The 25,461-nt window shown below is 44.9% G+C and overlaps 1 protein-coding gene across 1 annotated transcript in view; it reads left to right on the plus strand.

Annotated features, from left to right (window-relative positions):
- The first annotated feature begins 5,757 nt into the window (after nt 1-5,757).
- Nucleotides 5,758-25,461, plus strand: part of LOC127570086 (uncharacterized) — a 29,953-nt gene continuing 10,249 nt past the window's right edge. Inside the window, exons 1-10 of the mRNA XM_052015361.1 lie at nt 5,758-5,910; nt 7,261-7,360; nt 8,241-8,582; nt 12,480-12,749; nt 14,711-15,052; nt 15,129-15,389; nt 18,509-18,853; nt 19,750-20,022; nt 20,686-21,024; nt 21,762-22,031. Coding sequence (XP_051871321.1) covers nt 7,273-7,360; nt 8,241-8,582; nt 12,480-12,749; nt 14,711-15,052; nt 15,129-15,389; nt 18,509-18,853; nt 19,750-20,022; nt 20,686-21,024; nt 21,762-22,031 — 2,530 coding nt within the window. The 5' untranslated portion in view covers nt 5,758-5,910; nt 7,261-7,272. The remainder of the gene's footprint in view (nt 5,911-7,260; nt 7,361-8,240; nt 8,583-12,479; nt 12,750-14,710; nt 15,053-15,128; nt 15,390-18,508; nt 18,854-19,749; nt 20,023-20,685; nt 21,025-21,761; nt 22,032-25,461) is intronic.

Consider the following 25,461-nt stretch of genomic DNA (forward strand, 5'->3'; position numbering starts at 1 on the left):
TAGGGATAGGCTTTAGGCACAATTGAAAAAATCATGGGCTTATTAGAGTCTGTCAGCATGGCTGTGTGCAGTTCAGGTCAGTCTTACAAACTTGATTGAGTTTTTTGAGGAGGTGATGAAGTTGATTGATCATGGTAAGGCAGTGGATGTTGTCTACCTGGATTTTACGAAGGCATTTGACAAGGTCCTTCATGGTAGGCTGATCCAGATGGTTAAGATGCATGGGATCCATGGTGACTTGGGAGTCTGGATTCAGAATTGGCTTGCCCATAGAAGACAGAGGGTAGTGGTGGAAGAATGTTATTCTGGCTGAAGGTCAGTAACCAGTGGTGTTCCACAGGGATTGGTGCTAAGATGTCTGTTGTTTGTGATGCATATAAGTGACTTGGATGAAAGTGTAGATGGGTGGGTTAGTAAGTTTGTAGACAACACAAAGATTGGTGGAATTGTGGACAGTATAGAGGGCTTTCAAAAGATACAGCAAAATATAGATCAATTATAGATATAGGCAGAGAAATGGCAGATCACGTTTAGCTGGAGCAAGTATGAGATGTTACACTTTGGGATGTCTAATGTTAGGGGAAAGTATAGTTAATGGCAGGACCCTTAACAACACTGATGTACAGAGGGATCTTGGGGTCCAAGTCCATATATCATTGAAAGTGGCCAGACAAGTAGATAGGGTGTTAAAGAAGGCATATGGCATGCTTGCCTTCATTGGTCAGTGCATTGAGTATATGAGTCAGGAAGTCATGTGGCAGCTGTATAAAACTTTGGTTAGGCCACACTTGGAGTATTAGGTGCAATTCTGGTTGCCCCATTATGGAAAGGATGTAGAGGCTTCAGAAGGAGTGCAGAAGAGGTTTACCAGGATGCAGCTTGGATTTGAGGGTATGAGCTGCAAGGAGAGGTTGGACAAATATGGGTTGTTTTCTCTGGAATGTCAGAGGCTAAGGGGAGACCTGATAGAAGTTGATAGGATTATGAGTGGCATAGTTTGGGTAGACAGTCAGGGTATAAGTACTAAGTACTAGAGGACATGCCTTTAAAGTGAGAGAGGGAAAGTTTAAAGGAGATGTGCAGGGCAAGAATTTTTACACAGAGAGTGGTAGGTGCCTGGAACGGGCTGTGGGGGAATGGGAGAAGCAGATATGACAGTGGCGTTTAAGAGACCTGTTAGGTAGACACATGAATATGCAGAGAATGCAGAGATATTGATAATGTACAGGCAGAGCAAATTAGTTTAATTCAGCATCCTATTCGGTGGAGTCATTGTGGGCTGAAGGCCCTGTTCCTGTGCTGTACCATTCTATGATACTATGACTGTACTTCAAAAGTAATTCTTTGGCTTTGGAAGGTGCAATCAAATCACAAGTCTTTCCTGATGCAAGGACATTTTGAGGACACAACTCTTTGACTCTATTTTTCTGTGTGGTTATTCTTGTTGAGGTCACTAACTGGGATGAAGACAGCTGCAGCTGTGTTGGTCACAGAAACCACTTTGTCTCTCTGTGAACCACATCCTCTGTGGCAGGTTTGGCTCACTATTTTACTCAGTGTCAAACCTTAGTCACATTTGTGGAAAAGCTTGCAGCAAGTTTTATGCTCCAGCCAGTTTCTCATTGAACTTTTCTCTAAGAGAAAGCCCAACTCTCTTCAGTCTTCCATCTCACTACTAGATCCACTCTTAAAAACCTTCTCTGCACCGACTCCAGATCCTTTCATTAATAATGAGGCTTGAACTCTGCACAGTGCTGCAGCTGTGACTCAACTAAGGTCCTGCTGCAGTTGAATAGACTTTGGCAGTGTTTGAATTTTCTCCCTCCAGATATGAAACCTGTTCACTATTTTTTAATTTTATTAAGCAGTGATGGTATTTTTAATGATTTGTCTGTCTGCCCCGAGATCACTGTCAGTCTCTGCTCCGTTTAGACTGCTATTTTCCAAAAAGTGTGCACACTCCTTATTACTCCCACCAAATGTACCTTCCCATGCTTTCCTCCACTGAAATTCCTTTGCAATTTGCAGCTTATGCTGCACGTTTTGTTGCAAGCTTCTTCTGTAACAAACACACATCCACATTTGGTGTCACCCACAACGTATCAAGTGAAGAGTAGACTCAGAGCGGGCCACTGTGGGACACCACTTCCCCCTTTTGTGAGTCAGAGTAACCTCCTTTAACTTCTTCATTTTCCTTTTTTTAACTAATTGCTGTCTGTTCTGCTTCTTGTCCCTGAAACCTTTTCAAAAAATTCACTGATATTGATATCCGAACAAAAATTTCCCTTATGAAATTCCTGCTGACTGTTCATTATTGGGCTGGATCACATTGATGGTTAGTCATTGATGGTTCTGCTGGAAATTTCCCAGTCATTGCGGTGTGTGTGTTATCACATACCTGAGGTCGGCATCTGTTCATTGCAGTGGGGAGACATGGGTGTGTGCTTGAAGTTGGGTAAAGGTACCTCTGTCCATTCACTTTACCCTTGGGTTTACCACTGTCCCGGTGTTGTTCCATATACTGTACGTATTTACCTGCAGCAAGAATGCATAACTCCTGGTGAACCAAAAACTGACCAAAAATTCCTATCCCAGGTGTTGTGGAGCCGAACCTCTTAAACAGACTGTGAGCAGGGAAGGAAACCTTGAAGTATTTTGCAGACTTTTTATGTCTGGACCCTGTGCTATGTGACAATGTCATCGCGGTAACAAGCCATCGCATAAATAACAAGATGACTGCAGTGTGTCCAACTCTGTCCTCAGCAGGCCTTTGCAGGTGTGATGATTGGAGAAAACATTCATTAACAAGTTTGAGATGGATGAAAAACTAAAAAATATACTTGTCTCTGTCAGAGCATCTTTGTTGTGCGAATGATTAAACATCAAACATTCTTACATGGGACAATCAGAATGGAGATGGTACAATCAAAAGAGAAGCTTGTATTAATCAAATTATGATGGGTGTGATTTTTGGATTATAAATAATGAGTGTTCAGAGAAAGACAGAAGCAGCTGCAGTTAAGGATTAAGGGGACACCTGGCAAGGAGTCAGAGGGAGAATAATCTGAAAGGGTGACATAATAAGTTCTGTCAAAACACATCTGGAGTTAGAGGATAAGTCATGCTGAGAGTTAAAAGTGCAATGTGCAAGGCAACTGCAGACTGGATTGCAGGGAGAAAGAAGCCAGCAGCTGTATTTAAGGGTTTAAAGCCTGTAAGGTGCAACATACAGAGGGCCTATTAGAATGCATCAGTCTGTAACATTTTATATCATACCATGCAATATAATTTGTAGCACTTGTGTTTATTTTATTTTATTTGTGGCTTTTGGTCAAGGAAACTGTTCAACAGAGTTCAGAGCTGTGATGCCTTGTGAACTTTATCCGACTTTTCCAAACTAGGTTCAATCTGAACCCAGGAAAGAAAATGGAAGCAGGAAAACCACCTACAAAGGTACTGTACTAATATTAAAGCAGCATTTGACTGAATGTAGCACCAAGATACCCTAGTAAAACTGAAGTTAAAGGGATATCAAAAGTAAAACCTTCTTGTGGCTGAAGTAATTTCTTGCACAAAGCAATTCAATTATCAGAAGTTAAACTTCTCAGTCCCTGAACATCACTGCATGAGTTCCTCAGGGGAGTGTGCTTGTCTCAACCGTCTTCAGCTGCTTCATCAAAGACCTTCCATTCTTCACTTGATCAGAAGTGGGAATGTTTGCTGATGATTACACAATGTTCAATTCCCTGCAGATAAAGCAGTGCATGTCCACATTCAGCAAGAACTCGACAATATTCAGGCATGGTCCAATGAGTGACAAGAGATATTTATACCATCTCCAACAAGAGAGAATCCAACCAGACATCCCAGCAGTCAATGACATTACCAAGGTCACTTCCACCACCATCAACATCCTCAGGGTAGTCATTGACCAGAAATTCAGCTGGAGCAGCAACATAAGTATTGTTGCGACAAGAACAGGTCAGAGACTGGGTATCCTGCAGCGAATGGCTCACCTCCTGACTCCCCGAAACCTACTCACCATCTGCAAGTCAGTAAGGAGAAGGAATACTTCTGACTTGCCTGGATGAGTGTAGTCCATCCAATGACATATTTCCATTTCAGGATGGTGTGCAGGTTGGAGTGGATTCTGCAAATGGTGGTGTTGACATCATCCAGGACAAGGCAGCCTGTTTGAATGGTACCACCCTACACAATCATTCCATCTACCAAAGGCTGCAGTGGACACCATCTACAACGTGCACTACTGTTACTCACCTAGCCTACTCCCACATCACCTCCCAAAACTGATCTCCAACACCAAGAAAGACAAGCACTTCTTGCCCATGGAAGCACCCCAACCTGCAGATTCCCCTCCAAGTCACATCCCAAAAGATGGGTTGCTTGCTTTGGAAAACAAAGTTCTCCAGAGTCAAATGTTTCAAAGCACCTGCACCCATTTATCAACCTACCAATTTAAGACACCTTTCCAGGTGCCAAATAATTTCAGGCCCCCGTTCCATCCACAAACTCTCTGCCTTCAGATGGACTCAATGAAGAAATCTGGAATACAGAGCCAGTCTTGGTCATGGTGAGATTTTCTGGAGAAAGCCACCAGGTCCATTGTTGTCCTACAGAGGAAGAAATCCATTTCATGGCATATATGTGACTCCTGACTGACAGCAATGTGGTAGACTCTTAACTGCCGTGTGAAATCCATTCACTTCATGGGATTTATAGAGATAAACAATAAGTGCTGGTCCCATGAGTGGCATCCACGTTCTGAGAACGACTAAAGAAGACTCCAGTGTCCTTTGCATGAAACATGGTTAGCAATATTTCACAACTGTAGTTTCTCATTTGAGGAAGTGCCCAGAATAGATTTCAGACTTCAGCAAATCAGCACCCTGAGCCGGTGCTAGCGGAAACAGCTTTAAACTTCAATCTTGAATGGCATTATTTGTACTTTCAAAAGTGTTTCCTGAATTATTTTGAAGTAAGAACAGTGCAGTTTCATTAATACTGCTAAAAAATGGCTTCAGACAATAAACTGATCTTAAATAGCAGAAAATTACTTTACAAATTAACATTGCGTCAAATTGAAAAATGAACATTGGAGCAAAGGAAGGTCACGTGAATTACTCTCAAAGGCTGTGAACGTCTTGGTTAACTCTGTGAGGTTAGACATGTGGAATACTGAAAGGCCATAAGACCACAAGATATAGAGCAGAGTTAGGCCATTTGACCCATCGAGTCTGCTTCACATTTTCTCCTGCGAAAGATGCAGGAGAAAATTGGATTATTATGAAGATGGTGGCTGGAACTTCCTCCAGGGGTGAAATTGGGAACTCAGGAGTAAGTTATACTCAATCTTGGACTAACCTTGAAAATATTTTATGAACATGAGTATCAAATCAAGCTCATTTGTGTATTCCTAAACCCAAGTCGGCCATGCCGTCATGCAATTGGATACAGTTTTAAACCACCTCACCACCGCAATTCAATAACAAAGCTGGAACCCAAGAATATTGACCATGTTCCTTTCATTATGGCATATTCTGTCATTTACCATTATCTTAGACATTTGATACCCTCTAATGATCTTTTAAATGACGAGATTCTAAGTCTAAACATCCAATGCATTTTTGAGTGAAGTAACATCCCATTTTTGAGTTGTCCAAATCAGCTTTTTGAAGCTGACTTTTCGTTGGCTCAAACAGCCATCACCCACCAGTGATCCCTGAGCCCTGAGCTGGAAATAAGAGGAAGTTCGCCTGCCCTGTGGCTTCACGAGAGACAGTGTCGGTTACTGTGAGGAGTGAGTCTGGGGACCTCAACTTGTCGTGTGTCACTGTGCTCGGAGGTTTGCTGCTCAGTCTCTGGACTCCTTCACCTGTCTCTTCCCACCAGGTAGGCGACCTCACTGCAGTCTCACTTCAGGGAAAGGAGGGTTTGAATGGGATCTAAAAACTGAACTCAATGTTCATAATCTTGAAGTGTTTGACATTTCACCCTGTCAATCAGTTCTGTTGCAGTCTGTTCCGCTGTCGATTAAACAAGGGCATTAAAACATTATTTGGTTTTGTCTCCATTTTCCCTAAATTGCAATAAAGGGGTTTTCTCACAGCTCAGTGAGCAGCATCTGATATTTTACACATTTTAAGATTTCCTTCTTGTTGCCTGGTCAATACAAAACATTCCATGTTGAAATGGATTTCCCCAGCAATGCTCTGAGACTGTTTTAGGTTTTCGTTCTCCCTCACTGTCCTGCTGCCTGTTCAGTTCATGGTCCAAGTTAGTTGAAACCATTTTGCTGAGAAGCAGAAAATAAATGAGTCAAAAATTAAGATATCAGAGTGTAAATAAACATCACCGACAAACTAAACGGCAGCCCCTTAATGTGGGTTTGAAAACACAGGTGGGTTGTGGTAATTCCGGATTACGGCAGTGGCAATATTCCAGCGGCAGAGTCCACAACAGAAAAGTAGTTCCCCGTGTAATTGTGTGGGGCTAATTCTGATGTGCTCCAGATGTTCAAGTGTTACGCTCAATGAAATACAAGGTCTCGGTGGGGAAGGACTACAGTTTGGGGTTCTTCTGCCACTGGAGAGGGAGGGGCGGGGTCAGGCGAGGAAGCCCCTTAAACTTTGTAAATATGGGATTGGGGTATCACCCCAGGGAGCCACACCAGTGGCATCAGTGCTGTGTTTTTTTTAATAAAAAGGTAACACTAATGATTAATCTGTACACGAATGTAAAGGTTTGCACTGTTTTATTGTTGTATATAGTTTGTTTTTTTTTATGATGAATAAAGTTTATTTTAGGAATAATAAAAAAAATTGTTTCCATTGGCCAAATAATTTCAGACCCCAACTGTAGCCTCAAGCTCTCTGTCCTCAGATGGAAATGACAAAAAAAATCTGGAACACGAAGCCAGTGTGGGTGATGGTGTCCGTGAAACTGCGGGTTCTTGTAAAGATCCATTAATTTCATTATTTCCCAGCCTGGACTATTTTTGATTGACTCTGAAGTGGTCTCACAGTCCCCTCAATTCAAGGACAATTCAGGATGGGCATAAAGTGCCGACCTCCTCAGTGACGCCCGTATCCGGTGAAAGTGCAGAACATGAAGCATAATTTGCCGAGTTGTGTCATTTCACTTGACGTTCTCCACAGTCTGAACTGTGAAACCAAGCGGAGTGTCTGTGCACCCGGGTGGGTTTCTGGCGCTCAGTCTGAAGCTGCATGTAATTTCCTACAGGGAATCCACAAAATGAGGCTGAGGTTTCTCTGCAGCAGTCTGCCTGCTGGTTTGATGTTCGCTTTCTTGGTTCTTCTACTTCGCCCTGTTTCCACACGTGGTAAGAGCTTTCTCTCCACCCATCACCAGCACGTTGCTTTACTTTATCACTGTCGGTGTGAACACACACACTATTGTCACCCTCGTTTCCTCTCCAAGTCCCTGAAGGTGCTGCTCCCTCACAAGTCCATGCCACCGTTGCTGGAGCGCCAGTTCTGAGCCCCTCCAGTCAGGTCCCTCCCCTCCTACTGCACCGACACGGCTCTTACCACAGTCAGAAGTGACATCCTGTGAGCCTGTTGCAGAGGGAATCCCTCCCTCCTCACCCTGCCCAGCCTGTCTGCAGCCTCTGACACGGTTGTCCACACCATCCTCCTCCAACGCCTCCCCACCACAGTGCAGCCGGGTGGAACTGCCCTCGATTTATCGATCCAGTCGCGGCGCCAGAATCACCCACAAACTCTTCATTTCACCCTCCTGCACAGTTCCTTCCGGCTCCCTCCGACAAACTATCCCGGGACCCTCCTATTTCTCATCCTCACTCTGCCCTTCGGTGACACCAACCGAAAATTGACCGTTGCTTCCATTAGTTCACGGTGGGCACCACCTCGACCTCTCCAGCCCCCTCCCTCGGCCCCTCCACCGTCTCCAAATTCCCAGAGTGAATGTGGGACGCCCAGTCCAGGATGAGCAGAAATCACTCTCCCCCAGCCACACCCACCCCCCAACCCAATCCCGTGAAGCCCGAACCCATTGTCGCCAGTCCCACCACAAACTCTTTCCCCGGCCACCGACTCCACCCGTCTCTCGCAACTGTCTGAGGCTGACGAGACCGGTAGCAACCACGGCATGTCAACAACTTCAGAATTAATGATTACAGAGCTGGGATGAAGGAAATGTGTTTGAAATATTAATTCCTTCACTGTTCCTCTTTCCAACAGAAAACAGAGATCATATTTATTTCTTGGATAAAGGAGAGGAAGTTGTGTTAGAAGGACCGGTCAATCCTGGGAATGGCCCTGTTGTCTGGGAATGGAAACCACACTCGGGGCAGGACATCCAGCAGCTGGGGACTTTCAGCAGATGGGGCCGGGGATGGTGGAGAGAACAATGGAATAACGACTGGAGAAGGAGTGTCTGGTACCAGGAGCTGCGTGTGGATGGTGGTACTGTTAATCTGAGAATTAAAAAACCCAATTTTAAAATTGCGGGATTGTTCACTTTGACTCAAACGCAACCGACGAAGCAAATCCTGAAACAATATGAAATATTTGGGATCAAAGGTGAGTGGGTCCGACAACGATCAATTATGTGCTTTTCTGTAAATAGTTTCACGTAAAAAGTTGAGAGATTGTGGGAGTTGTGAGATTTCTTTCACTCAGCGAAGAGTGAATCTCCCATTAAAACGATCAGGGGAAAGATGCGTCGTCACGTCGTCGAATTAATTGTCAGATGCACCAGTACGTGTATGAACGGGTGCAATGAAAACTTACCTACAGTAGCATTACAGGCACCTAGCATTACAGGCACAGCATTCAGAAGAACAACACAAATCAAACATAAATTATACAAGAATTGTCCAAGAAAGAACACAATTACGACCAAATAAAACAAAATTTATAGAAGTGCAAAGTGGTCATTGTGTTACTATACTGAGGTAGTGATTAGGATTGGGCAGGTTGGTTCTGAATGGTTGAGGGGAATGTAGCTGTTCTTGAGCTGCTCTTGAAGCTGGTGGCGTGGGACCTCAGGCTTCTGTACCTCCTGCCCACTGTTAGCTGTTGATGTGTAGTAACGGTCGGTAAATTGAAGCAGATCCAGGTCATCTCTGAGGCAGAAGTTGACTTGCACCATAATCAACCTCTCAAAGCACCTTATTACGGTTGATGTAATCGCTTCCAGACAGCAGTCATTGAGGCAGGTCACCACACTCTTCTTGGGCACTGGTACAATCAATGTCTTTTTGAAGGAGGTGGGGAATCCAAACTGCAGAAGTGAGAGTCTGTAAATACTCCAGCCTGTTGGTCCACACAGATCTTTAGTACTCAGCCAGGTACGCCATCTGGCCAAACACTCTTCATGGGTTCATCTCTTGAAGGATGCTCAGACATTGCCCTCAGTGACTGAGATTACAGGATCATCCAGGAAAGTGGGGACTTATGTGGGTGTGTCATAGTTATCTCTATCAAAGTGTGCATAAAAGATATTAAGTTCATCCAGGAGTGATGGGTCATTGCCACTTATGCTACCCGATCTCACCGTGTAGGCAGTAATATTATGTAAGCCCTGCCTCAGCTGTAGAGTGTCCATCTGTGATTTCAGTTCAGACTGAAATTGCCTCTTTGCACTCACAATGGCCTTCCGGAGGATGTATCTGGACTTCTTATTCGACTCCGGTTTGCCAGCACTAAACTCCACAGATCAGGCCCCCTTTATGAAAGGAGATTCATTCAGGACTTCCAATAGTGGAAGACTCAAAATGTTTATATTGATACACACTTGTCCTCAGGTATCCTTATGAAGTCGGTGACAACTGTAACATGTTCATTTAGGTCCGCTGACAAATCCTTGACCTGTCCAGACCACCGACTTGAAGCAATCCTGAACTTTTCCAATGATTCTTGATCATTGCTTGTGGAATAGTTGACAGAAGTAAAAATGGTTTGATTATTTCACCAGAAATTGCCAGCAATCTACCCCACAGTGAGTATTATGGTCTGCTCACTGGCCCACTGTAATGTGGACTGAATCCTGTTGTGAAACCAATAGATGATTTGTGGTAATAAACTTCAGCACTGTGGGCCAGGGTGAAATTGGACAGTGAGATAGAAGCTGCCTTGAGCCTGGTGGTATGTTCTTTCAGGCTTTTGTACTTTCTGCCTGATGGGAGAGGGGAGAAGAGAGAATGTATGGGGTGGGAGGGGTCTTTGAATATGCTGACTGCTTTACCAAGGCAGTGAGAAGTCCATGGAGGGGAGGCTGGTTTCCGTGATGTGCTGAGCTGTATCCACAACTTTCTGCAGTTTCTTGTGGTCACGGGCAGAGCAGTTGCCGTACAAAGCTGTGATGCATCCAGATAGAATGCTTTCTATGATGCGTCAATAAAAATTGGTGAGTGTCAAAGGGGAGTGCCAAATTTTGTGAGCTTCCTCAGGAAATAGAGGCATTGGTGAGCTTTCTTGGTCATGGTGTCAATGTAGTTGTTCCAGGACAGTCTATTGATGATGTTCACTCCTGGGAAATTGAAGCTCTCAAACCTCTCGACCTCAGCATTGTTGATGTAAACGGAAGCATGTGCTCCTGAAGTCAATGACCAGCTCTTTTATTTTGATGATATTGAGGAAAAGGTTGTTGTCATGACACCATGTCACCAGGCTCTCTATTTCCTTCCTGTACTCCAACTCATCATCATTTGAGATATACCCCACTACAGTGGTATCATCTGCAAACCTGTAGATAGAGTCAGAACAGAATCTGGCCATGCAGTCATGAGTGTATAGGGAGTAGAGTAGGGGGCTGAGGATGCAGCCTTGTGGGGCACCAGTGTTAAGGATAATCATGGCAGAGGTGGAGACATTGTCAGATGGAGACACAAGAGACTGCGGATACTGAAATCTGGAGCAACATACAAAAAGCTAGGGGAACTTAGCAGGTCAGGCAGCATCAATGGAGAGGAATGGACAGTCAACATCCATTTCCCTCTATAGATGCTGCGTGGCCCACTGAGTTCCTCCAGCTTTTTGTGTGCCACTGTCAGATGAACTGATACAAAGTACAGTTGGGTCCTGAAGTATCATTCTGACCAAATTACGGCCCTGACTGTACCAGCCCTGACTGTACCAGCCCTGGACCATTGCACCTGAGGTGAAATTTCTCCCGAGTGAGTTCACCACAACAGGAAGTCAATTAATTGTCTGGAATTTGATTATTTCTTTGTGTGTTTCAAAGTGGACTGAAAGTCAGGGCGGGCATCTGGAGAACCAGCCTCTCCTGAAGAGCCGTTCCTCATGGAGGCTCAATGATTGGAGCGCTGCTCAGGTGCATTTTGACAGATCACTCATTTAAATAATTTCTGGGACTGTAATGACCTTTCATAGGATTTTGTGCACAGGCTCCCAGTGCACATGTCGGGCGATCTTACTGAAGTGTGCTGTCCCATTGAGGACATAGTAAGACTGGTGCCTTCTCTATGTCTGATAATACAGGCCCTACATTTCCAGTGCACCCTACTCTGGTGAGATTCCATCACCTCCCCACTGTGCTGTCAACAGCCACCATCTACCTTGCAATGACCTTCCACGGCAGTGTAGCGGTGAACATAACGCTTTACAGTGCCAGCGACCCAGGTTCAAATCTGGCCACTGTCTGTAAAGAGTTTGTACGTTCTCCCCATGTCTGCGTGGGTTTCCTCTGGGTGCTCCGGTTTCCTCCCACATTCCAAAGACGTACAGGTTAGGAAGTTGTGGGCATGCTATGTTAGCGCCAGAAAACGTGGCAACACTTTCAGGCTGCCCCCAGAACACTCTACGCAAAGATGCATTTCACTGTGTGTTTCGATGTACATGTGACTAATAAAGATATCTTATCTTATTGTCTGCCTGCACTGCACTTTCTCTGTAGCTGTAGTACTTTATTCTGCATTCTGTTATTGTGTTTCCCTTGTACTACCTTGATGTACCGATGTGATGAAATGCTCTGTATGGATGGGATGAAGAACAAAGTTTTTCACTGTAGCTTGGTACATGTCACAATAATAAACCAATTTACCAAATGCCGTCCAAACCATGTGACCTGAGCTGAACCCTGACACTCCAGCAGGTTTGCAGGATAGGTCATTGGCTCTGCCTCATTGACCCTGGTTGTGCTGGACTGAGTGTTATTGGCCCCACTGTGTTATTCTATGGATGCATTCATACACTGAGGTATAAGTGCTGAGAATGGAAACATACTGAGGTCAAAACAGCAAATGCTGGAAAAACTCAGCAGATCAGGCAGCATTTGTGGAAAGAGGAACTGTTAATGATTCAGGTCGAAGACCCTTTGTCCGAATTGTTTTTATTTCAGATTTCCAGCATTTGCATTATTTTCTTGATGGTCACATCCTGAGGTCAGTTTGAACCCAATCATTGGACTGTACACGTCACCACTCACTCTGAATCTCATTGGTCTGTTTTTCACAGTCGAGGCAAGTCCACAGTGGTCTGTGGTGGGCAGTGACGTCACCCTCAGCTGTACCATCTCCAGACTCCCAGATACAGTCAGTCTTCAGTGGGAACGAAAGGACTCGTCCCAGCAGAACAGGAGGGGCACTGTTCAGATCCGCCTGAATAACACGGTCTATCTGATGGTCCAACAACTTACAGTGGAGGATGGGAAGTTGTACGTCTGTCAAGTGCGGGAAAATGGAGACATTGTTCGCACAACAGAAGCAGATTTTACTGTAGTTACATGTAAGTGTTACCAAATATTAGATACTAAAGAGACACTTGCATCATCAGTGGTTCATGCAATGTTGGGTGTGTGCCCCTTGAAAGATTGTAATCCATGATCAACTGCTGTCCTGTGTAAATTTCAGTATTACTGAGAGAGAAGCCTCCAGAAAGTGTCTCTGTGGAGCAGCTGCCTTCTTGTCTCTGTGTGACAGCCATACCGCACAGGAAGGAGGTTTTCCTGTAATACTTGATCAGTAAAACATTTTGGTAGTTTAACTTACCTTCGATGCTCCAGTACCTTAGACTGAGATCCTGGTACAGAACCATGTCAGAGTGTTACAGAGAAAGTGGAGTCCCCATGACAAGCACCAGCACCTCCTGCTCACGTCCAGCACTGCGGGTCCCGGTGCACACATCAGCACTGAACAACAAGCAATCCTCTCTCCCCTTACTGACCCTTCCCACCAAGTCCTGCTGCTGTTTGAAGTGATTCCAGCTGCTGCAGACTCAGGCTTCAGCTGGGAGCGGGAGCAAGAGAAGAGGGAAGGGAATTGATGGGTGTGAATGGGAAAGGGATGGATGGGAATAATTGGAATAAGGGGAAGGTTAGAATAGGATGCATTGAGAGGAAGCAAGCAGCTGGTGGACAGAGAGAAGTGACAGGGTCTGGGAGTGGGACAGGTATTTCACCTCTTGCGGTTACAGGGGAAAGCACCTGGGGAGGGGAAGGAATGGGTAAGGAGGGAGCAGCGGACCAGGGAGTCTTGGAGAGAGAGAGAGATCCCTGTAGAAAGTAGAAAGGGGTGGAGAGAGGAAAATGTGACTGGTGGTGGGATTGAGGTACCTGAAGACCCGACTCTGCTGCGTGGACATTAACACAGACACACAATGGTTGCCAACTGCTGGGGTCTGCAGGGAAAGTCCATCACCTGATGGATTGTGTCAGACATCCAATGTATAAGATATTTTCATTAGTCACATGTACATCGAGACACACAGTGAAATGCATCTTTTGCGTAGAATGTTCTGGGGACAGCCCACAAGTGTTGCCATGCTTCCGGCTCCAACACACCATGCCCACAACTTCCTAACTTGTATGTCTTTGTAATGTGAGAGGAAACCGGAGCACCCAGAGGAACCCCACGCAGACATGGGGAGAACGTACAAACTCCTTACACACAGTGGCCAGAATTGAACCTGGGTCACTGGCGCTATAAAGCGTTATGCTAACCAGTACACTACCATGCCTGTGACCTGTGTGGATGGCTGACATCCAACCAAGAGCCGAGCAGCCTGGGCTGAGCCAGGAGAGACCCCGAGCCGGTCTTCAGTCTGAATCAGGTACCGGCTCCATGCTCTGATTTCCAACCTCAGTGGTGGTGAGGGACGTCTCTCTCGCCCATCTTCATGCTGCTCCTGCACCTGGGAACTTCTGTCCGCAGCATCTGTCCTGTCCCCACCTCATGCCCCAGTCCCGAGGAGGGGGAGATGATCACCACGCAGATCCAATGGTACTGCTGCATCGGTGCATGCATCAGACTGGAAGGTCCGACCAACTTGAATTACCAACCCGTCGGGTTCAGTCCCTGCGCAGGCAACCTCTGGGCTGCTTCTATCCGCAGTCTGAACTTGCAGCACTTCCTGTAGACTGACGGAGAAGTTCACCTCCCGGGTTCTCAGGGGTCTCTGGGAGGTTTTACTTCATTCTGGGAGATTCCCAGACAGTCCGGGAGAGGTGGGAACCTGAATAAGGAGATATGGAGCAATAAATCCAAGCATTATTATGATTAAGAATATTTTTATAAATACCTGATGTGTTCTGATGTGGAATTCACACAAGATGTCACATTTTGAACCTTGATCAGCTGAATAAAACATAAAGAGTTTTTAATCTAAAAGTGGTTGAGAATTTTTCCTCCTTCTCTCTGTCACTGAGCTGTTCTAAAATTCTATCGTGTTCTCCCGTTTCTCTGATACAGCTCTATATGGGAAGTGTTACACCGTTTATCGCTCCAGCACAGATCACAGTGAACTCCACCTGGTCTGCTATTATGATGGTTATGATTTCTTTCATGCTGCGTGGACCTGGCGCTCACGTCAACATCAGGACCAGGAGAAAGAAATAGCGTCTGCCACAAAATCTCAGCCCATCAGTGTCAAAAGGGCCGACTTTGGGAATCGACTTGTGACCTCGGTGAATCACTTCAATGGAAAGAACTTGAGTATGAGGATTGTCCCTGTTTTGTTTGAAGATGCCGGAGTTTACAAATGTTCTCTGGGCCCGTACACGTTTCTGACCATTGATCTAATCACAGTGAAAGGTAGGAGAAAGGTTTTGTTGTTGTTTTTACTGATGAAGTCATTGTTTAAAATCCAAATAACCTGCTTTTTCCACAGTCACAGCTGAACCAGCTGATGCAGTGACCGAGGGAGACACAGTCACCCTGACCTGCTCTGTGTCTGACGTCACTGAACCAATGAGACTGGTTTGGATCAATGGTGATGGTAAAACTGTTGGAGAAAAGTCACTGAATGGGGAAGAGAAATCACTGAGTCTGATTGTTCAGAAAGCTGACAGAGGAGGACGGAACTGGCGATGTGGTTTGTTTCAGCAAAACATGCTCCGGATTGTGGTCCCGTACTACCAGGAGCCCAGTGGTAAGTGACTCAGGGTTTGCTCTTCATACTTAGAATCATGATCACACTTTGATGTCACTTATTATTTTATTTGCCGTCAGTGACCCCTCCTTTATATCCTGTGTGGGTGGCTCTACCATGGGCCGGTGCCTGGGAATATGGACCATGGGACAAGTCTGGGACCAATGTTGAAACTTCCTTTTCCATGTGTCTCTGATGCTCTTGGGAAGCTCATGGAGCCAGGACAACATTGGGTCATGTCAGGAAAATGGAGACTTTCCATTGGACTCCTGGACCAGACCCACTGCCAGAATCATCACCCATGGTCCATCGTGTCCATAACTGACCGATGCTGAACAAAGGGAGCCTGTATCACAGGCACTCCACATTCTGGAGACCAGTGGCAAGGTCCCAAGGGTGACTGGGCATCAGGTAGCTCGGTGTAGAGACCCCACCCCAAACACTGTAAGATGGTTAAAAGCTGTTAAAATTGAATTTAAATGAAAAATCCTTAAAAATCTCAAATTTTGAAACACAAGAAATTAACTGAAATTAAACTGAGAACTTCCTTCCCCTTTCACCATCCTAAACCAGGCCTGACCTGGGTCAGATTAGAGAGTGATGCTTCAGCGTAATGCTGGGAATCCCAGCAAGATAGTGTCATGACTGTGAATGAGCCACATGGAGACGGGAGCTGTAGATATAAAAGGTCTTTGTTTAGGATGAGAAGCAGGCAGTCAATATATGGAACGAGATGCCAGAAGAAGTGTTGAGGCAGGTACAATAACAACACCTGAAAGACATTTGGACAGGTACATGGATTCAAAAGGCTTAGAGGTCATGGGCAAACGGAACTAGCTTAGATGGGAATCTTGGTCAGCATGGACGAGTTGGGCTGAAGGGCCTGTTACCATGCTGTATGAAAATGACTTTAATTCCCTGCAGGAAAGAGGTTTGCAAATTAACGACTGTTCAGTTAGAACTCTGGCAAAACAGTGTGATCCCTCCCCACCACAATATTGAGGCAGGTTCTTAAAAGAACTTTCTGTAAAATGTCATTCCTGGCTGCAAACATGACGGGTGAAACTCTCCAGTTGTCAGGCCCAGAGAAACCCATCCTCTCTGCTTCCTCACTCATCCTACAACATTGGAGCCTCGACATTCCCAGTCTAACTGAGGTCTGGTCCATCATGAGAGTTGCAGAGCTGCTGGCCTGAATTATAACACAGATAATGAGCTAATTTAAAAACTGCTCAGGCAAATCGCTGGGTGTGGAATTCTCAAAATTATCTTGCAGCATGAAACCAAAGCAGACTGCCTCCTCCCCATTTCAACATCAGGGGGATTTAACAGAGACAGTGGATACTGGAGGTCCCCCTCAGGTATAGATCTGTTCCCCTGTGCAGATTCTGTAAGTAGATGTAAAGAAATAAATACTAGAATTGGGAAAGTCAGAGATATTGCCACCCTGGAGCTGAGCCAAACACAACATATGTGGGCAATATATTGGAAATCTGCTGGATTTTACAATGTTTCAGTGTACTTAGACAATGGCTGAACACTTTCAGATCTTAATACTCCAGCAATCTGCAGACAACTGCTGGTACCCTGGATTGAAAACATAACTTGAGAAAGATGGCAAGCTGTGAGCAGATTTATCTTGCAACCCTTTGGAGATCAATAAACATGTTCTTTCCCAATAATGCTAATCAATATTCAAGGTAAAATGAAAGAGAAATCTCCACTCTATTTACAGAAATAGACCAGGCACATTTGGTGATTAAAACAGTGGATGGTTGGACAAGGCTCAGGCTGTTTGCAAATAAATCTTCCCCACCTCTGCCCCATCTTCACATTGTTCCTCAGTGACATCACACAGAGGTCCAACTTCTCTCTGTGTGTTGGGACACCCAGCCCCTCTGCTCCACTTCTCACATCAAAGGCTTGACGATAAGGGTAGACCCTGACATCCAGTGGAGGTGGATTTCCCCCTGGTGGCCATTCACTTCAATACCACATCCCACTCCCACACCGATGTCTATCCATGGCCTCATCCACTGCCATGTTGAGGCCAGACGCAGGTTGGAGGAACAACACCTCATATTCTGCTCTGGTAGTCTCTAACCTGATGGCCTCACCATCGATTTCTCTAACTTCTGGTAACCCCTCCCCTCTTCCCCCCTCTTTTCCCCCCTGCCTTTGTCTTCCCTCATTTCTGTAGCCCCCTCCCCCTTCTCTTTCCTCTTCCCCCACTCTTATGACCTACCCGTCTATTCTCCACCTCCTTCCCTTTATTCCCTTCCTATCAGATTCCAGCTCTTTGCCTCTTCTTCCTATCACCCCTCAGCTTCTTACATCTCCCCCATCCCCCACCCACCTACCTTCCCCCTCTCACTTGGACTCGCCTATCACCTGCCAATCTGTGCTTCTCCCCCTCCCTCGACCTTCTTATTCTGGCTTCTGCCCTCCCGTCCCAATGATGAATCTCGACCCAAAACCTTGACTGTTTATTTCTCTCCATAGATGCTGCCTGGCCTGCCGAGTTCCTTCAGCATTTTGTGTATATCACTCTGCTGTGGATAGAACACAGAACATAGAACATTACAGCACAGTACAGGCCCTTAGGCCCACAATGTTGTGCTGACAGTTTATCCTGCTCTAATACCTATCTAACCCTTCCCTCCCACATAGGCCCCCATTTCTCCATCATTCATGTATCTATCTAAGAGTCTCTTAAATGTCCTTACTGTATCTGTCCCCACAACCTCTGCTGGCAGTGCATTCCATGCACTCACCACTCTCTGTGTGAAAGACTTACCCCTGACATCCCCCTTATATCTTCCTCCAATTGCCTTAAAATTAAGTCCCCTTGTGTTAGCCATTGTCGCCCTTGGAAAAAGTCCCTGACTGTCCACTCGATCTATGTCTCTTATCATCTTGTACACCTCTATCAAGTCACCTCCCATCCTTCTTCTCTCCAAAGAGAAAAGCCCCAGCTCACTCAACCTATGCTGTGTCAGTTCTGAGCTGAATCACAACTCACAGCTTACTGAAAATGAATTCTCCATAATGTTCCTCATGACGCAGATCAGATTGAGAAGTTCTTGTTTGATTTTATACTTTTAGCCTTTCACTTGCAGGACGTGGGACTTCTGTTTACTTTGTCCACGAGGAAGGGAACTTTGTACTGAAAGGACCAGACAATCCTGGAAATGGCTCTATTGACTTGGAATGGAGGCCACACACAGGACAACAAACCGCAAAGCGATTGGGCACTTTTCACAGAGAAGATCAGCGGTGGGCTGTACAATGGAGTGATGAGTACAATAAAATGCCTGGGTTTTCCCAGAGGATGCATGCGGACTGGGGCACCCTTAATGTGAGAATCAGCAAGCCCACCTTTGAACTTGCAGGATTGTTCACCTGGAATCAGACACAGCTTACTGGGAAAATCCTGAGACAGTGGGAAGTATTTGGGATCAAAGGTAAGTTGGTCAAGGGGTAGAACGGGTTCAAGAATATGATCTTATGTGACTATTTCTACAATTTCCTAACGGAATGTTGGGATTGTGTCTGAACCTCTAGATCCAGAATCCAGCACAAACTGAATTACTCATTAAAATCAGCTTGGTGGGTAACAATATTTGAGTCATTTATTTGGTCAGATTTGTACAAACATTGCTGCAGAGTTGGAGGTGATGGGGCCGGACTCGTGGTGAGAACTGAGGGAGATGACTCTGATCTCCCGAATATCTAACTGTAAGAAATTGCAGCTCATCTGTGACAAAGTCTCAGATCTGGCAATTGGAATGACAGCAGAACTGTTCACATTCAGCAATATCACTCATTGAAATTGACAGAAACTTGGAGATTTCCACACACGCACGGCTTTATGTGGAAGTCTGAAGCTGAAGTGAGAGATACCCAGCTCTCCAACAGGGTGGACTGTTTGACGGCCTTCCCCAGTGGGATCATGGGATATTAATGAACTGATAAAAATCTAACTTGATGTAACTGCACTGTGTAATGAATTGACCTATACGATCGGTTTGTAAGACAAGTTTTTCACTGTACCTCGGTACAAGTGACAATAATAAACCAATACCAACACAATACCAAAATATGAAGCATTTACAAACTGCTCTCACTGACAGATCTAAGACGGAGTTTTTATTCACACAGTAAGACATATTATGGTTCATGGAACTCCGGAACACTAAATTGATTTTATGCTAGTGGTACATAATTCCCTCAGGTAAACTGAGCACGGCTAGTCGGCATTTGGCCAACTGTCTGATTGTAGGGAAATGACAATTCTGCCTGCAGCAGTTCAGACAGCTTGTAGGGAACTGAACCACATGTCATGTGTCTGTTTCCACAGTTGAGGTGGACTCACAGAGACCTGTGGTGGGCAGTGACATCACCCTCAGCTGCAACATCTCCAGACTCCCAGATACCGTCAGTCTTCACTGGAAACCAAGAGGCTCATCTCAGCAGAACAGGAGCAACAACACCGATCAGATCCACCTGAATAACACTGTCTATCTAATGGTCCAACACGTTGGAGCAGGAAACCCCAATCTGTACAAATGGGAAGTGCAGGAAAATGGTTCCACTGTTCTCACTGGAGACAAAAGTGTTGAAGTGGATCAAGGTGAGTCCAAAGCTGCCTTGCAGCAGGTATGAAATAGTTGCTGATATCAAACTGTTCCACATATTGTACAGTGAACACAGACTCCTCTGTGGGCTTTCACTGTAGGATGTGGTCATTGCTTTTGCCGTGGGACAGAGCTGTAAATATAAAATGGTGGCACTGAGATTGATGGAGCCACCCAGGTGAACCAATGGATTCAATTCAATTCTCCTGTAGGAATCAAAGGGAATAAAATCCATCAATGGAGAAAAGCAAATGGTCTTCCAGTCTATAATGGAACAGGGAAATACAAACTAATTAAAAGTATAGATGCAGGCATAACATGATTCAGCTCTTGGCTGTGACGTTCTCCTGAGTTTTCTGGCACAAATCATTTACAAAAGTTTTCTGAATGTTTCTCGTTGAAGCGGAGTTCTCATTGCCCAGTTATTTTCACTCAGGTCCTGCCACAGGTCATTTCTTATCTCCAGTTCAGCAGCATCACTTTGCTGGGTCTGTGCTGGGGAAAGATGGCACCTGGGTGGACAGCTGGCCTATTCCAGCTCCCAGCTGACTTCCCCTGTCCCGGACAGCCCAGGAGCCCTGTCCCTGTGGAAACTTGGAACATCTGTATCGCAGCATCTGTAAAATCCTAATTCTTTGTTCCCTGTCCCTCTCTTGCAGATTTACACAGTAAGACGTACACAGTTTATCGGTCAGATACAGATCACAGTGAACTTGACCTGATTTGTGAAGCTTCTGCTGAGGTCACTGAAGCCAAATGGACTTGGAGGTCACAACGTTTTCAGAATCAAGAGAGGGAAATAGCTTCCACTCACAGATCTGAGCTGATCAATGTCAACAAGAGCTACTTTGACAATCGACTGGGAAGCACAGTGGGAAATGTGAATGGCAGGAATTTCAGTGTGAGGATTGTTCCTGTGCGGTTTGAAGATGCCGGAGTTTACACGTGTTCTACGGGGTCGTATAAACATGTGACGATTGAACTGATCACAGTTAGAGGTAGGAGACAGAATGCTGCTGTTGTTTTCAGTGATAAGTCACTGGGGGAGAGTTTGCACTTTGAGTACAGACTGCAATTTCAGCACAAATTTCCCCAGTTACTTCCCGAGTATAAAAGGAGTTATTTTTCCTCCAGAACTTCTGCTGAAACTATTTGCATTTTGCTGAACACAAAATCGGCCCTAAACCAACATAATTAGGCAGCACTTTGAAACATTCTTTTGATTTATTTTGCTTCTAAACACCTTCTTCTTTATTCATAAGAGAGATAATGCAGTGAAATTTGATTCAGGTGGCTGCAAATGAGTCTGTCGTAAAAATGAACATTTCTTCATAACTTATATAAAAAATTCATTCAAATCCTCTTAAGACATGCCCAGAGTTTTTTTTTCCCACCAAATGCTGCAGCTTGATGTTTGAAGCCTCCCTCAAGGCTCAATGGTGAATATGGTTTGTGGGTTTTCCCAATTAAGATTCATACATCCCTAGCAGAGGGGGAGGGTTGTGTCCAGCACTGTGGGCAGGGGCATTGTTGTGTGCAGTGGTTGATCATTGTATAGTGTGTTCAAAACTGGTGTAAAAGATTGTGGAAAACCCAAGTTGTGCAAAATCATTTTGCACACTTACAGTGCCAATGATCCTTTGGATTAGTTTTACAGGTAGCAGAAAAAAGCAACTCAGTTGAGCTGAAACTCTGGCCGTTGTTTAAAATCTCAAAGATTTTCTGGTTTCCACAGTCACAGCTAAACCATCTGATGCAGTGACTGAGGGAGGCAATGTTACCCTGACCTGCTCTGTGTCTGACGTCACTGAATCAATGAGACTGGTTTGGATCAATGGTGCTGGCAAAACTGTGGAAGAGAAAGTTTTCATGGAACGGAAGAATAAAGGAGATTCTTGGCAGCTGATTCTTCTGAAAGCTGATGAAGGCCAAAGAAAATGGACATGTGGTTTGTTTCATCAAAACAGACCCAAGATTTTTATTCCATATTATCTCCAGGTGAACAGTGAGTGCCTTAGCTTCTGCTTTTCATGATCTCTACAGAAAATTCCTGATACTTTATTTCTTCTTGGTAACTTACAACATTCCATGTCCTGCTCCAATCAGAGCTCAATTAGAGCTCAATAGTAGACATTTCTTTCAAATCTCTGCGTCTATCACATGCTTGTAAGGTCACTTCTCTTGCAGGTAATCCAGGCTTCAGAAGCATGTCAGTGGTAGGGAGCACTGCTGCCTGGTAGACCACTGAACAAAAGTCATGCTGGTACGTTGAAAACAATCATGAATTTCCTCATCAATGTCTGTCCTTGCTGAGAGGTGACTCCTGCGACATGACAAGTGGTTCATGTTTTCCAGGGTAATGCTGTGAACCTTCATTGTTAGTGGACAGTGTTATACAGGGGGGGTAGGTGATGGAGGATCTTTGTTTTGTTTTGGGTAGGACCATCCTTTTGAAGGATAACACCAAGGCAGTCTCGGAAAAATGCTTCAAGTTCACTGGAAGTGAACCAATGCTGGTGCTCCCCCTGCCAGACCAGCTTCCCCACCGAGCCCTGAGTTATACTCAGTCGGTTCTGTTGGGCAGCCCACATTGATCAGGTACCTGACACAGAGTCTGAAACAGACACTGTGAGCTGGGCTCTGTCATGGGAAGAGGCTGTCAGGTGGACAGAGGGAAAGATTGAAGAATGTCCTTAAAGACACCCTGAAAAAGTGCAAAATCCCCATTCACTCTTGGGAATCTCTGGCTCAGGACTATTCATAGTGGAGAAGGATCATTTGGGATGGCATTGAGAGCCTCAAGTCCCTGCTTCAGGAGCAGACAGAAGCCCTGCATATACAATGGGAAGGAGTGCAACTCCTCACAAACTACCCACTCACACACCCTGTCCGGTATCTCCTGCCCCAGCTGTGGAAGAGTCTGTGGTCCCCACAATGGCCTCATCAGTCACATCAGAAAGTGCAAAACCAGAGCGGAAGGAAGTCTTGCTTGATCCCAATGAACTGCTGAGGTCTCATCACCATAATCGGTCTATGTCAGTAGCATGCCATGGCTGACAGTAATGACAAATGTGACACGTTTGCTCAGAAATTGAATTTTACCCATGAATACTTTAGTTCAAAAGTGGGTGTCTTAAAATCTATATTTTCACTCACAGTAAAACAAGCAGCAAAGGCTGCAGGAAGTGGAGTACGGAGTTCAGTTCTGGTCACTGTATTTAGGATGGATGTGTTGCTTCACCTGAGGAATGTTATTGAGGAAATGCCACTTGTGCAAAAGTAAATTGAGCCTGGAATGCCAAGTCCAGATTCCTGTTGAGTGGGATTTCCATGAGGAATGGACATAAATGATATAAAACTAGCACAAAGATATTTATAAATGCAAGTGCATCCTATTTCCTGGCAATTCTGTCACTCTTCGTAACTAAAATATTTTAAAATTCGTTCCTAGTTCTTCCCTGATTCAGCAGCAAGAGGTATTCGCAAACAAAGGAGGAACTGTACACGTGTTAAAGGTTACAGAAACTACTTTATTAGAGTTACATGAAGAATAAGATACAGAAAGAAAGAATACTTAAAATACAGAAGGAATAATGCTTATCAACCAATCAATGAACCGATCCATATAATGCCGGAGGGAACCTCAGGGGTCCGACAGCCTTTTACGCAGCCTTCTGTCTGTGTCTTAGCACCGGTCGTGACCCAGCCTAAGTGAAGGTCCCAGTTTGCACAAAGAAGGTGCCCCCTTTTATAGTCCTCAAAAACTTAACAACTTTTACCCCAGTACTTTTCCATTCCTTAGTGGTACCACCCTGTACTTTCTTATCACTCGTGACCTTTGGCCTAAACACCTTGGTATTGGTATTGGTATTGGTTTATTATTATCACTTGTACCGAGGTACAGGGAAAAACTTGTCTTACAAACCGATCGTACAGGTCAATTCATTACACAGTGCAGTTACATTGAGTCAGTACAGAGTGCATTGATGTAGTACAGGTAAAATCAATAACAGTACAGAATAAAGTGTCACAGCTACAGAGAAAGTGCAGTGTAAAAAGGTGCAAGGTCACAACAAGGTAGATCGTGAGGTCATAGGCCATCTCATTGTATAAAGGAACTGTTCAATAGTCTTATCACAGTGGGGTAGAAGCTGTCCTTAAGTCTGGTGGTACATGCCTTCAGGCTCCTGTATCTTCTACCCGATTGAAGAGGAGAGAAGAGAGAATGTCCTGGGTGGGTGGGATCTTTGATTATGCTGGCTGCTTCACCAAGACGAGAGGTAAAGACAGAGTCCAAAGAGGGGAGGCTGGTGTCTGTGATGCTCTGGGCTGTGTCCACAACTCTCTGCAGTTTCTTGCGGTCCTGGGCAGAGCAGTTGCCATACCAAGCCGTGATACATCCAGATAGGAGGCTTTCTATGGTGCATCTGTAAAAGTTGGTGAGAATCAAAGGGGAAAAACCAAATTTCTTTAGCCTGCTGAGGAAGTAGAGGCGCTGGTGAGCTTTCTTGGCCTTAGAAACAGAGACAGTAGGTCTGTAAAGAAGAAAACATCCTTCACAAATATCTAACCTCAAGGATGTGCATCTGTACTCCCATAAGTTCTCAAAACATTCCCACAGTCTGAGCTGACACCATTTTGCATTATACACTATTGCACATACTAAGGAGGAATCAGAAATGACTTTTGGCTAATTTAACTCTTTCCTTACACTCTTTTTGTTGCCATTTATTTGGACATGAACTAGAATTGACCAGTGTCATCCCTGATATCATCGTTCTGATGAAAGAACATTGACTCAAAATGTTAACTCTGTTTCTCTGCCCACAAATGCTGCCCATTTTGCTTAGTGTTTCCAACATTTTCTGTTCAGATTTCCAGCATCTGTTGTCTCTTACTTCACTGTATCACCTCTCGATGGATTGAGCAGAGATTACTGAGTCATGATTGGCTGGGAAGATTTGGATTAGGTGTGATTAGATGGGCGAAATCCAGATTCTCAGCAAATGTATCATACTTTTCAGCACTGTGTGCCATGGGAATAACTGGCTGGAGAATAGCTATAAATTGAACCTCAATAATTACCAGAGATGTTTGCTGTTCAACATTGTGTCATTCCTTTGTGACATCTTTACAATTTGCCTTGTTGACCTTACTGCTTCAATGCACCAAGACTTGTGATTAACTGACTGGTCACAACAGCCTGTGTCCTTTAGGCTGGCATTTCCTTACTCCTGGATAACAGCAGTCTGCCCTTGGATGACAACAACAGAGCTCTGATTGCTGAGGGCTGAGAGTCCACTGAGCAATGAAGACTTTGGTTGGGCTCTGCCTGTGCCTCAGAGACAGTAGAACCGTTCTCTGTCAGCCACTGCACCAAGGGAGACACCACACCCGCTCTCATTTTGTGTCCTCACTTCCAGGATTGGAAATCT

Source organism: Pristis pectinata, chromosome 4 (genome assembly GCF_009764475.1).
Source record: "Pristis pectinata isolate sPriPec2 chromosome 4, sPriPec2.1.pri, whole genome shotgun sequence".
NCBI lineage: Eukaryota > Metazoa > Chordata > Chondrichthyes > Rhinopristiformes > Pristidae > Pristis > Pristis pectinata.